Source organism: Alexandromys fortis, unplaced genomic scaffold (genome assembly GCF_014885135.2).
Source record: "Alexandromys fortis isolate MF-2015 unplaced genomic scaffold, M_Fortis_MF-2015_v1.1 scaffold_24, whole genome shotgun sequence".
NCBI lineage: Eukaryota > Metazoa > Chordata > Mammalia > Rodentia > Cricetidae > Alexandromys > Alexandromys fortis.
The window spans coordinates 6,530,683-6,543,489 of NW_026067906.1; the positions used below are offsets into that span (position 1 = coordinate 6,530,683).

Consider the following 12,807-nt stretch of genomic DNA (forward strand, 5'->3'; position numbering starts at 1 on the left):
ATATATTTGGTCATCATATTTTATTAGAGCCACAGAATGCAGTCAGCATGGAATTATACAGTAAAAACGAATGACTCAATTGGCCTTACATCAACACGTTTTCATACTAGGTTACATGACAGGAGAGTCAACAAAAATGCTGGGAAAGACCAAGAAGGTGCAGGTTTTAAGGCCAAGGCAAGTATCACAGTGTATGAATGAGACTTAATTAACAAACTTAAGGAATATAAAATGGGAAAGAGAGGCCTGCAAAGTGATGTGGACTCCTGTTTCTATCATAGCAATACAAAAGTCTGGATACAATAGGAAACTACATAATTACGGTTTCTGAAACAAAAGCCATTCCCACAATCACAAGTATAAGACACTGACTTTTGCTACGAGTGTCTCCTGAACAAAAGTCACTAAGTCTTCTCTGAAACCCTACAATCACTACTGTTCAGAGGGAACTCTGAGGCAGCAAACATCTGCCCACTGCAGGTTTTTATAAAAACTTGTTTTTAAAAGTTCTGTGAGAACGCTATATTACATTTAGAACCACATTGCTTCTTTATCTTCATCACTCCAAAAAGATGGAGACATTTGCCTGGTGGTGGTGGTACATGCCTTTAATCCTAGCACTCAGGAAGCAGAGGCAGGGAAATCTCTGAGTTCGAGTCCAGCCTGATCTACAAGAGATAATTCGAGGACAGGCACCAAAGCTACACAGAGAAACCCTTTCTCGGAAAAACAAACAAATAAAGAAGGAGACATTCAAGTGCCTGAAGGATTTGGGGGGACTTGAGTTAACAGGCTATTCCAATTGCATAAAAAGGAAACTATAGACCAATACAAAAGACAAGCAAAGGCAAAAAAAAANAAAAAAAAAAAAAAAAAAAAAAAAAAAAAAAAAAAAAAAAAAAAAAAAAAAAAAACCAACAACAACAACAAAACCCTCAGACTAATAAAAGGCAGGTCATTTTTGAACAATATAATCTTCTATTCCCAGAAATGTAAAGTTAACATGCAAATAGCACAAGGGGAAAAATATCTGTTTTACATCTACGTTTGCACAGCTTTGAATGCCAGAGAATGTCAGTATTTTGATTTGTATGACTCCCGAGGTGATCTAGCAAAAGGAAACACCCTCACATTGACCTCTCCTGGACAAAGGCAGAGAAATATATTTTAGATTCCCATGTCACCTAATGATGTAAACATAATACTTATATTGCTGATATTAGGTTAAAAATGCTTATCTTGAATTATGGAAAGGGGTACCAATAAAATTACCATATCCATTTTGATTCTCGGTTAACACAATACAATGATGATGGTTGTATCTATAACAATAAATCATAAAGTTTAGATAAGGCAACTTTATATGGAAGCTTAACTGAATATCATATTGAACTAAAGTTCCTTCCATATGTCAGTTAAATATTTAGGCAGCCAATTACATAGGATACAATGTTTCCCCTTTTCACGGAAGTAAATTTAACATATGAATTGAATACATTCATATTAATCACGGAATCAGAATTACAGAGAACTGTCTCTTGCGGGGACTTCTCCAATCTAAACATGGCTGTGCAGAAATCACAACAAAACAAATCCAGAAAGCCAGATGTTGCTCGGCACACAAAACGAAAGCGCTTTGCTCCGGATAAAGCCAAATGGAAAGAGAATTCTCAATTCCAAGTAATAATAATAATTACAAAAGAAGCATAGGATAGTGTGTTGGGCTTCCAGTAGACACAGAGACACCAAGCAGCTCGGGGCGGGGTGGGGGAGGTTTTTTTTTTTTTTTTTTTTGGAGAACATCAAATACTTTCACAACTGGAGTTTTATGGAGCCCAATTAACTTTGGCTAGACACAGGAGTCTGGCTTAGTGTGTCCACGCAGTAGCCAAAATAAAGGTTTTGTATGTCAAGAATTACTGTTAGAGTCTCCAATATCTTTCCTTCTTTCCCACTAACCTAAATCTGGAAAATAAGCTAACAGCCAAGAAGGTTTTATTACAATTTAAATCAATATTAATTTTACAGGCTGACAAAAACTGCAAAATATTTGGCTAAAATAAATGGAACAGAACAAAGGTTTAAAAAAAAAAAAAAACAAAGCAAAGACAAGGCTTCAGGACCCACACAGCTTTAGAATCAACTAGAAAAATCACCTGAAATACAGTAATGGAAATGGTATTTCTTGTAGCCCTTCTTAGTGCATGACCAATTTTAAATGCACGAAGTTAGCCCTAGGCAACAAAGTTCAAACAAGGAATAAATCACAATCTTAAGCAGAAAAATTTAAACTCAGCCTGTGTTTTGTATTTTATTTGGATATTCCACTAGTATAAAAGTCCCATATATTTTTAAGGAGATGTCAGCTGAGCCCTGCTATATTTAAACACGGAACCTACGCGTGACCTTGAGGCAGAGCTCTCCCCTGGGGTACCCTGAGAAGTTTGTATTACAGATAGAAGGTTGAATCAAAATATATCTATAGCCTTAAGTCCTCTGTCCATGAGCAATCACATTTGGTAATAAAAATACATTTAATCTTTCATACAATCTAAACTGATACTTAAAACAAATATCAAAAAGTGACCTTAAGTGATGAATAGAAAGATATAGGGACTGACTCCCGAGACTCTCTAATCAGTTAAAGATGGCCTATCAATGGGGGGAGGACCCACTTAAAATTATTTACTAGAGAATAAAAATTAATAACACTGAATATGCAAAACCACATAGTTGTATTTAATTCTACTATTTAATTACTAAATGTCTTTTGGGGAATGTTATTTAAATCTTGGTTGCTCAGGTGTCTCAATCATAAACTGGAGTAGCATTCTCTAAGATCGATCAAAAAATAACCATTCCTCAAGGCACATAATAATAAATTGACTTCTAGTCACACCTTGCTATAACTATAGAGCAGATCATTGTTCAACCCTCATCAGAGAAGCTTCTTGATGCAGAAATTGTAATTAATAAAGTGGTCTATAATTGGATAAAGTACAGAGAGACTTTGGAGCACTGAGTCCGGCACAGGCTATCTCTGTTACACCGCTCCCCTCTAGGCTCAGGGACCATGTGAGAGAAAAGACAAAAGCGGTGGACTCATAGGAAGCAGTGCCTTCCAAGATACATAGGACTAGCAGTGACCTGGACTCCTAGACACTGCAGTAGCACTCATCAGACCTGGACAGATGCAAACCAGACAACATCCTACCATGGAAAGGGGGCAGTGAACCCAAAGTCCCACCCCTAACCACAAAGGTCTTTGTAATTGATACCTGCTGGGAAAAGGAAAATTTATTTTCTCCAATGCAATGCCAATGGGTGGATCAACTGCACTCTAGGGCAGGTCTCATGCCCAGCAGTAGTTGGGCAACACGAAACAGACTTCATGCTTTGCTTTCCTTTGTATGTGCTTCTTGTTTTGTCTGGGCTTTTGTCTTACTGATTTTCTGTTTTGATTTCCGGATTTTGTGGCTGCTTCCCTGTCTTGCTTTTGTTTAGAGATGGAAACTTCAAGTATGAAGTCGGGTACATATGGAGGCAGGAACTATCTGACAGGAGTTGGGGGGGAGGGGAAAAATATGCTCAAAATTTATTTTAGGAAAAAAACTTTAAGATAAAAATAAAAGAAGTAATAAAGCAAGAACATCCAGCACAGGACACAGGTGATGGACCCCTCTAACATCACCTTCTTTTCAGTGCTTTGGAAGATTATGCGTGTGTCTGCCGTGTGGTATGGCCCCTCTCATCCAATCCTTTCGCACATATCCACAAGAATGAATGCAATGGTCAGGGTAAAAGAGCAGGTCTAAGAACATGTGTGGACCAAATGAAGAGATTAAGAATTCAATAAGTGTCAACCCAAGACAATACATGTTGAAATGCCATAAAATAAAATGTTCTATGTCTAATATCAAAAGACAGACATATGTTTATATGTCGTTCAATTCACACCATAGAGGTACTAAAGACGATCAAGAACTTAAAAAATTATAACTTCTTGAGAAATTCAGGGCAGACTTCACAAAGGAAATACAATTTCAATAGGAGAGAGAGGAGAAAGATGGCTTTCCTTTTCTTTTCCTTTGCCTTTACTTTTCAGCAGAGGAATAAAATGGACATGTTCTATAAGATGTGCAAAAGCGTGCTGGGAAGCTTTAAGTCCCTTTGAACAGAGCTTGTTAAAGACAAATGTGTAAGAAAAATCGTTTCAAACGAGTCAGTCTACTAACTAGAATCAAAGTAGCAATCATCAAATTTTCCTAATTTTCTCATAAAAACAGAATTCTCCCATGAAATCATCATTTACAGTCTGACTCTGATATAGCTGCCAGACAGTTTTACACAGTTGACCTTTGGCAACTTTTGACACAAGGGAAACACACCACCCCATTTCTACTTCTCCCAGAGTAGTAGCCTGTTCTGTTTAATAAAACACACACAATCTCAAAAGTCAAAATGTGTGGTATTTTCCACCTTGTCAATTCAGTGGTATATTAGAAGAGCAAGTAACCCGTAATCGATTGAATGTAATACACTGGACTCTGAATCTGAAAACATTTAATTTAGAAGAAACCATTAAAGATGGTTGAGGGATTTGGCTCTATGGTCAAGCCATTCCACAGAAGTCTGCATTTCATCTAACCACCAAGTAGGAAACTATAAAAAATACTACTAGAGGGAAATAATTTTAAAATTTATATTGTGATATGCAAGCCTTTTCTTTCTTTTCAACATGTTTCTGTGAGGCAAAAACTTTCAATGCAGCTTTTCAAATCCTAACGTTCTCTACACTAAAAATCTAACAGAACAGGATACGTGCTCTCTATATGCAGTATTGGGCCTAGGCACATTAGTACTATGTGTGAAAAGGTGGCCATTTCTCTCAGCTTGTAGGAAGGACAATAGTTAGGCAGCTATAGCCTTCATAGTCATTTTTGAAATGGTTCTTTGAAAAATCTTAAGTTCACCATGGCTGTCTGTGCATCATGAGAAAAATCTCAAACGTTCCAAATGTCTTTTAGACATTTTGTTTCCCTGTATCTGCATTTGCACACAGGGAGACTTCTCTTCCTTCAGAAGAAAATAGTTCTGTCATAGTTTCTGCCCATAAAACTTTGGTTTTCCCCTTCAACATTTCCATTCTTATGACACCATAAATGCTGCCAAAACAAGTCATTCTGTCCTAAGAGTCCTCAGCCTTTCATAGTACCAATTTGTTTCTCATCATAGGTCTGACGGCCCAATTTTGACCATTCATAGCTATGGGTGAGTTAGTAAAAGCTTTCATCCTGCTTCTTCACACCATTAAAGAGTGCCTTCTAATGTGGACAGAGAATCTTTCCCCAGAAAGACTGTGTTTTTAGGGATGAAAATTCAATGAATTCCTCAAAGGAAAGAGATGAGGGAAAGGGAGTGTGAGAAGATAGGAAGACAGCCCATATTGTTGATATTCTGCAGAGTGGCTAAGAAACAGTAAACATCTTAGCACTCTAAAAGGGACAGCCATAGAGTCTGTTTGGGTTTGAGCTAGGTCCTCTGTGTATACCTTATTGTTGTGTAGTTATTCTTGTGGGACTCCTACCAATGGGAGTCAACTGTGTTTCTGACTCTTTTGCCTGCTCCCGGGACCCCTTTCTTCTACTTGGTTACCTCACTCAGTCTTGACATGAGTTGTGTTTTGTCCTAGTGTAACTTGTTATGCTCTGTTCAGTTGATATCCCTGGGAGGCCTGCTCTTTTCTGAAGGCAAATGGAGGACGAGTGAATCTGGAAGAGAGGGGAGGTAGGTAGCTGAGAGGAATAGAGGGAGGGGAAACCATAGTCAGGATGTAATGCATGAGAGAAGAATTAAAAAACACAAAAATATAAAAAGAGATGACTTTGAATCAACACATATTCCACTCTTCCCTCTGTCTGCTGTCCCTCATCTGTTGGTCAAACAAAATACCTGAAGCTAAATACTTAACAAAGAAAAGATTAAGTATCTCACGGATCTGGTATGTTTATGGGCAATGTACCAGTCCAGCTAAGCTACAGAAGTGTCTTCTGGATACATCACAACATGATAGATGACATCACAGTGGGAACATGACTAATAGGGAGAGATCACAGGGCAAGATACACAGCAAGGGAGAATCAGAAGCCTTATATTTTCGAGAACTCACTTACTCCGAGATCAGCATTAACACCTTGTGAAGGTGATGTTGCCCTGACGGAATTATAGAACATTCAGCCCCTCTCTGACTGGTCGCCACATAGGATCTTCACCACATGAAAAGTCAAGCTTCAAGCATATGCATCTCTGGGAGACAGACTAACCCACACGCAAAGCAAAGCACCCTTTCCCCTCATCGCACCTTCAGCTGTATGAGCCACACCTGAGCCACAGACTTCAAACTCATTTGCTTTATCATCGAAAGTCTCTGCTCTTGTCTTAGAGAAGGGCGCGGGTTTCTAGCATTTGTGTACACAGAGGAAAAACCCAAGCCCTACAGTCATGCCATGCAAAGTATTATCCTGCTGCATAGCTTTTAATCAGCCCTGCACTATGCCAGATTCCCTGGTTCATGTTCTTCTCTAAAATTCTTTGGATCAAATGGTTTTTCATTGTTATCTCCATGGAACAAACTTCCGTAGACCATAATCTTTGACAAATCGATTGTAGCTCTACCTGGTCTCTTCCCTCAAATCAGTTCATACTTTCTCTGTTTATGTATCCTCTTCCCCTAATTGTTGCTGTGCAGTCATTCCTAGTTAACATTTTACTCAGTGGTACAGGCGATGTTGGGGGTGGATGTGCCTTCAAGGTGTCATTTTCCTTCAGTCAGCTAAGAATATATAATGAGAAGTTTGCCAGGGCCATTATTCTTATGTAACTGTTTTTGCTTGTGTGTTTGTTTGTTTGAGACAGGTTCTCTCTAATATGCAGTGCTGCTGTCCTGAAACTTCCTATGTAGATCAGGCTAGTCATGAACATACACAGACCCACCTGCCTCTGCCTTCCAAGTGCTGGGATCAAAGGTTTGTATCACTATGCCAAACTTTAGAGTCATTCTTTATTACCAAATCTTTATGCTGAAGGTTGAACATGTCCAAGAATTTCTGTATGTCAGCTGAGCTCCATAAATATGAGCAAAGCTTGCTCTCAAATTTATCTCTGACATTTTGTTCTTGAGTAGTGGCCTTAAAGTGAATGGGTTCAAGAAATGTGTTTGCCCACAAAATGTTTTACTTTATTATGTGAATATGTATAGATTTCCTAGTACAATCCCAATGCTTACTTTGCATGAAGAGAACATTGCTTTGGAAATAACTCTATAGCTGCTGCAGGCACTAGCATTTTCTCCACATTTTTATTTTCTTGAAATTACTCATTATTGCTTCATGCTTACCAACATTAGAACCTACCTTATTTGGTAACAGAAGATCATCTGATTAACCCAAAAGTTATCACATTTTGCCAACCACTCTTTTTTCACATTATGGTAATTCCTTCTAGATTGTGTTTCTTGGAAGAATACCTTCAACAAAAGTTCTCAGTAGAAGTTTCTTGTATTTATTTTTTACTTATTTTCTCCCGGGACCGAGAATTCCCTGATCTGATGCAAGTCTATAAGTCTCTTATAGATTGCCTCTAACTAGAAGGAATTCCAAATGTATAAAGTTTTTAAAGATATTTATTTATGGATTGATTGATTTATCAAGTAAACAGTGTTTTTCTGCATGCTTGCCTGCAAGCCAAAAGAAGGCACCAGATCTCATTATGGATGGTTCTGAACCACCATGTGGTTGCTGGGAATTGAACACAGGACCTCTGGAAGAGCAGTCAATATTCTCAACCTTTGAGCCATCTTTATAGTCCTGTAAAATGTGTAATGTTTTATATGTCCCATTATTTGGTAAAAACAGGCCTCAGTTCTAATTCCAGCCAACTTGATGCTAACAAATTTGCAAAGCATATTATTTAAACAAACATTGCCATTAAGACAACATGAATGGGTGATGATGTAATTGAGGTTCTCCATCTATGTTTGTCTCATTGATACATCAGGGATGTTCATATCTCACACTCTATAGGACAAACCCAAAGGTTTGTTTTTTTTCCATTGTCTGTCTAGGTATATAATAGTATCATCATTAATTAACTGAATTCCCTGATCCAGGATAAGTACTTTAAACTCCTGCTATCCCCTGGACACATGGGAAAAACTCAATTTCTGGAGAATTCAAAAGACGGGTGCTTACTGTTAAAGCGAGCAGCTTCCCATAGGTGAGGTGAGCAGGGATGTGGTCAGTCTTGGATCTCAGTGACTCCATGTACCAGTGCTCAGCTTCGGGGAGCTTACTCAGTCGCATGTATGCTTCACCTGGAGACAGAATTACTGAAGTCAAAAGGATGCTGCAATTTTTCTTGCATCAATGCACACGAGGATAACGACAGGCAAGGTTCCAAAAGTTCCAGAGCTTGGAATTTCACCAGGAGGCAATGCATAAGTCATCAAGGAGACATATCTGACATGACTTACATAGTATGCAATGTATATATGGACTAAAACAACACAGGGTACACTAGAGAGATGGATCAGTGTCTGCCACGTGATCAAGAGCTCTTGAGTTCGGATCCTCAGCACTCATGTATAAAGGCCAAGTGGGACAGTGAGAGCCTGGAACTGGAAGCTCACACATGTATACAAAGTCAGGTATGGCTGTGCCAGCCTGGAACCTGAAGCTCATTGGACAAGCATCCTAGGTGTATTATAGATCAGGTTGAATAGAGACTTGCCTTGAAAAATGAGACTCAAGAAGTGCATAGTTAACTAGAACATTTATTATAAAGAGTGACAATCTGAGCTTGACCCCAGATTCAGATGGAGGAAGGAGAGAAGTGACTGTCGAGAGTTGTCCTCTGACCTCCATATACACACTAAAATAAATGCAAAAAAATAAAAAGAAAGAAAGGAAAGGAAAAAAAATGTGTTACATAGTATAGCTTTGGCTTTTAAACATGAAATTTCCAAATATAGATTATTCCTCACCATTTAGTTTATAATGATAACTCATTTAATTATGCATTTGAACCAGTTACATTGTTTATTTGGATTAATTTATTCTTTAGAAACTGATTTTGAGAATAACTACATGGCTAGCCTCATGTGGGGCTACAGGAAGAAAGACATACCCTCTAAAGTCTTTCAACCACGCAGAAGAAGAATTAAGATGTTTTTGAATTAAACATTGCTGCTATGCCAGGTAACATCCTGCAATTTTAGCCTTGAGGAAGCTGAGATAAGAGGATTACAAATCATAGGTTATCCTGGAGTATAGCAAGAATTTCTCCTAACACCAGGCAGTGGTGGCGCAAGCCTTTAATCCTAGCACTTGGGAGGCAGAGGCAGGCAGATTTTTGTGAGTTGAGGTCACCTTGGTTTTTAGTTACTGAGAAACCGTGTCTGGAAAAAACAAACAAACAAACAAACAAACAAAAAAAAAAAATCTAGGTGGCTATATTTTAATTTTCTCCAGCACTTTTCAAAGTTAATAAAAGTAAATAAAATTTACCAGTGTCATTTGGAAAGTCAATTAAAATATGATGATTAACAAGTAAGACCAGTTTTTACACACACAAAAAAAAATTCAGGGTCTTTCAGCCATTAACTTTATTTTTCAGCTACTAAAACGTATAGCTACCTATCAACCGAGAAGGAAGGGGGAAAAAAAGGAGAAATAAAGCCAAAAGCATAGTATGTGGTTTTCTTGTTCTCACCCCTATCTCCTTTATGCTGGAGTATAAAAGAAAGCTCGGTAGGTAGAAAAATTGCACTTTAAGATAACATATAATTAAGTTAAATAATATAGCTTTAATGGTAATGGTGAACATAGACGCTGTCCCTTTGCAGAGAACAGGCGAGACTAGTAACTTACTTTATCACCAGGCAGACTTTTATGACTAGCCATAACCGTAATGTCATTTCTATTTAGAAACACAAGTGCCCCTCTAAGCATGCTGCCCACAGTAGCTATGCATGTTTAACTCAAGAGAAGAACATACTCCCTTTTAAAAACAAATAAACATATTCTTTCCCTTTTCATTGTTAATTGATTTTTGTTCTCTGGGTTTATTTTTCTTTATTTTGCACATTACTATTATGACAAACAGATCTCATAAACGGAATTGGCTCTTGACCTTTGAGTGCCCTTGAGGCGGTTGTACTGGTGTCAAACAGGATGCAAAATGCAAAACCTGTGTGTATCTGCCCAAGCCTATCTATTTGTTTTGAGTTTTAACGACAGTCCTTAGACCCAACTATCACAAAAGTGATCATTTAGAAATGGTTGAGGTTTTGAAGCATAAAATTTTAACAGGCTGTCATTTGAGAGTGACTGGATGAAGTCACGTGAGTAGGCTAAAATGCCCAGAAACAGTGACACCCACCTCAGAGATTAGATTAGTAGATGCAGAAAAGCTTTCAGTAGTTGTGGCAGGATATAACATGAATGCCATCCACATTATCAAGTTTCTGAAATAGTTATCCTTTTTTTTAGCTTGAGTTCTTCCTTCCTCTCTTCTTCCCTCCCTCCCTCCCTCTCTCCCTCCCTCCCTCCTTCCCTTCCTTCCTTCCTTCTTTCCTTCCTTCCTTCCTTCCTTCCTTCCTTCCTTCCTTCCTTCCTTCCTTCCTTCCTTCCTTCCTTATTTTCCTCCCTCCCTCTTTTCCTCTTTCTCTCTTTCTTTCTTCCTTTTTTAAAGTGTTCCTCTGTATCTTTGTCTCGACTATAATGCATATTCTACTAGCTTTGTCCTCCCCAGGGATAGGATTACAGGCATGTGCCATCAAGCCTGGCAATAACTTTCTTGGTTTTATTATAATATATGTACAAAAATTGACATTTTCTAAGTTTTGTCTATTTTCTTTTTTTCTTTTCCTTCCCATGAATGCTTCCTTTCAAATAAAACAATGATATTTTCCTTTCTGAATAATGAACCACACCTTCCAGTAAAAAAAAAAATTGACATGATTTATGTAACAAACATAATACAAAGTATTGAAAACCTGGATGCAATTAATGATAAAGTATGTCTGAACTTGTATCTGTAAAAATGAATTGTAAAGTCGGAATGAATATGGGCTTACATTATATTTTCAGTCTACCTGAAATTCTACCTCAGTTAATCACGTTTTTCATGTCAGTACTTGAAAGCTCTACAGCCATTTCATCAGTTAGGGCACCTGTTTCTGTTTATTAAAATTTTAATTTTAGGCAGAGTGAGTCTTACAGAAAAGTATTAAAGGATCCCAAGTCCTGAGTGTTTTGAGATTTAAATCACATATATAATATATGTATATATATATTACATTTAAGTTACTCACAGGCAAAAATAAAAAATTCAGAAAAAAATTACATGTTATTTCACTCTTATAAATATTAGCAAAACATACTTATATATGTTTTGATTAAAATATGTTTTTCATAAAACTACTGATTTTGTAAGTATCAATAATGAGTGTGTGGCTACTTTCTTTACTAAGAATTAGCAAGTAGCATCAATTTGCAAGGCTCCAGATACTGGAAAATGGTAGATATTCATACAAAAGATGTATAATATAATCATGACAAGTGAAAGAAATGTTAAAGTATCCTATATTCATTATAACACTATGTAATTTAGAAACTATTATATAATCATTCATTGGATCTTAACACATGATGACAATACTCAGTATCCTATAAATCAGGGCTAGGCTGGCAAATGCCTCACATATGTTCACTGAGTCACATTAGTCTACACATCTGAGCATGTAGAATTTCTCCTAATTTACTCTCATCAAGGAAACTTAACCACTGGTGGTGGGTCTCCAGATGAAACCTATTCTGTCGTTTTATGGATATCTCTCACTGCCAGTAAAAGAATATCACTACTGGATTTTACAGATTAAAGGAACTGAGAAATGGAGAACTTAAGTAAAATAAATACATAGTTGGAGACGTTTCCATTTAAACCAAGCAGTACCTGCCCTCCACAGCTAGTACAGGATGAACAAACTTGGGAGGAAACAGTTGTTTCTTGTTAATGGGAAATGATTTCCCGTCTGTAATACATTGGCCAGCAGGCACATTTCCTTACCTTTGGTTCATCTGCTGAGTTAAAAAATAAAGATGACCAATAATAAACTGTGGCTGATCTTAAATATCTTCAAAGCCAGACATGGTGGCATAAGCCTTTAATCCCAGCAGTTGGAAGTCAGAGACAGGTGGATCTTGTGAGTTCAAGGCCAGCCTGTCTGTTCTACAAAGTGAGTTCCAGGACAACAAGCACTGTGTCTCAAAAAACTAGAAAGAAAGAAAGAAAGAAAGAAAGAAAGAAAGAAAGAAAGAAAGAAAGAAGGAAGGAAGGAAGGAAGGAAGGAAGGAAGGAAGGAAGGAAGGAAGGAGAAAAAGAAAAATGAAGAAAAGAAGGAAGAAGGAAATGCATCTTCATATTCATAGGTTATTTAATTCTTAAGAGAGAAATGTGTGGTACATAAGGCCCACTTGGTCCACAGTAAAAGCAAACATACATACATACATACATACATACATACACACACACACACGTCCAATCATGCAGTGTCTACAAAGGATGTAAAAAAAATCAAGATGCAAAACCTGAAATGCAAGAAAATGCAGGATAAATGAGATGTGTTCAGATAGAACTCAGTTAAGACTTAAGCAACAAACAAGTACTTGCCACATCGCTGGCATGGGCAAAGTCAGAGTTTTACAGTTCTTGTCTCAAAGAACATGGATGTTTAGGAAGGAACAGGAA

At 37.5% G+C, this 12,807-nt stretch overlaps 1 protein-coding gene across 3 annotated transcripts in view; it reads right to left on the bottom strand.

The window, feature by feature from the left end:
- Nucleotides 1–12,807, bottom strand: part of Tmtc2 (transmembrane O-mannosyltransferase targeting cadherins 2) — a 392,468-nt gene that overhangs the window by 132,760 nt on the left and 246,901 nt on the right. For all 3 annotated transcript variants that reach the window (XR_007590635.1, XM_050135588.1, XM_050135589.1), the window contains exon 8: nucleotides 8,250–8,371. Coding sequence is in view for 2 of the 3 variants with exons in the window: in XM_050135588.1 (XP_049991545.1) it covers nucleotides 8,250–8,371 (122 nt within the window). In the remaining variant the exon portion in view is untranslated. The remainder of the gene's footprint in view (nucleotides 1–8,249; nucleotides 8,372–12,807) is intronic.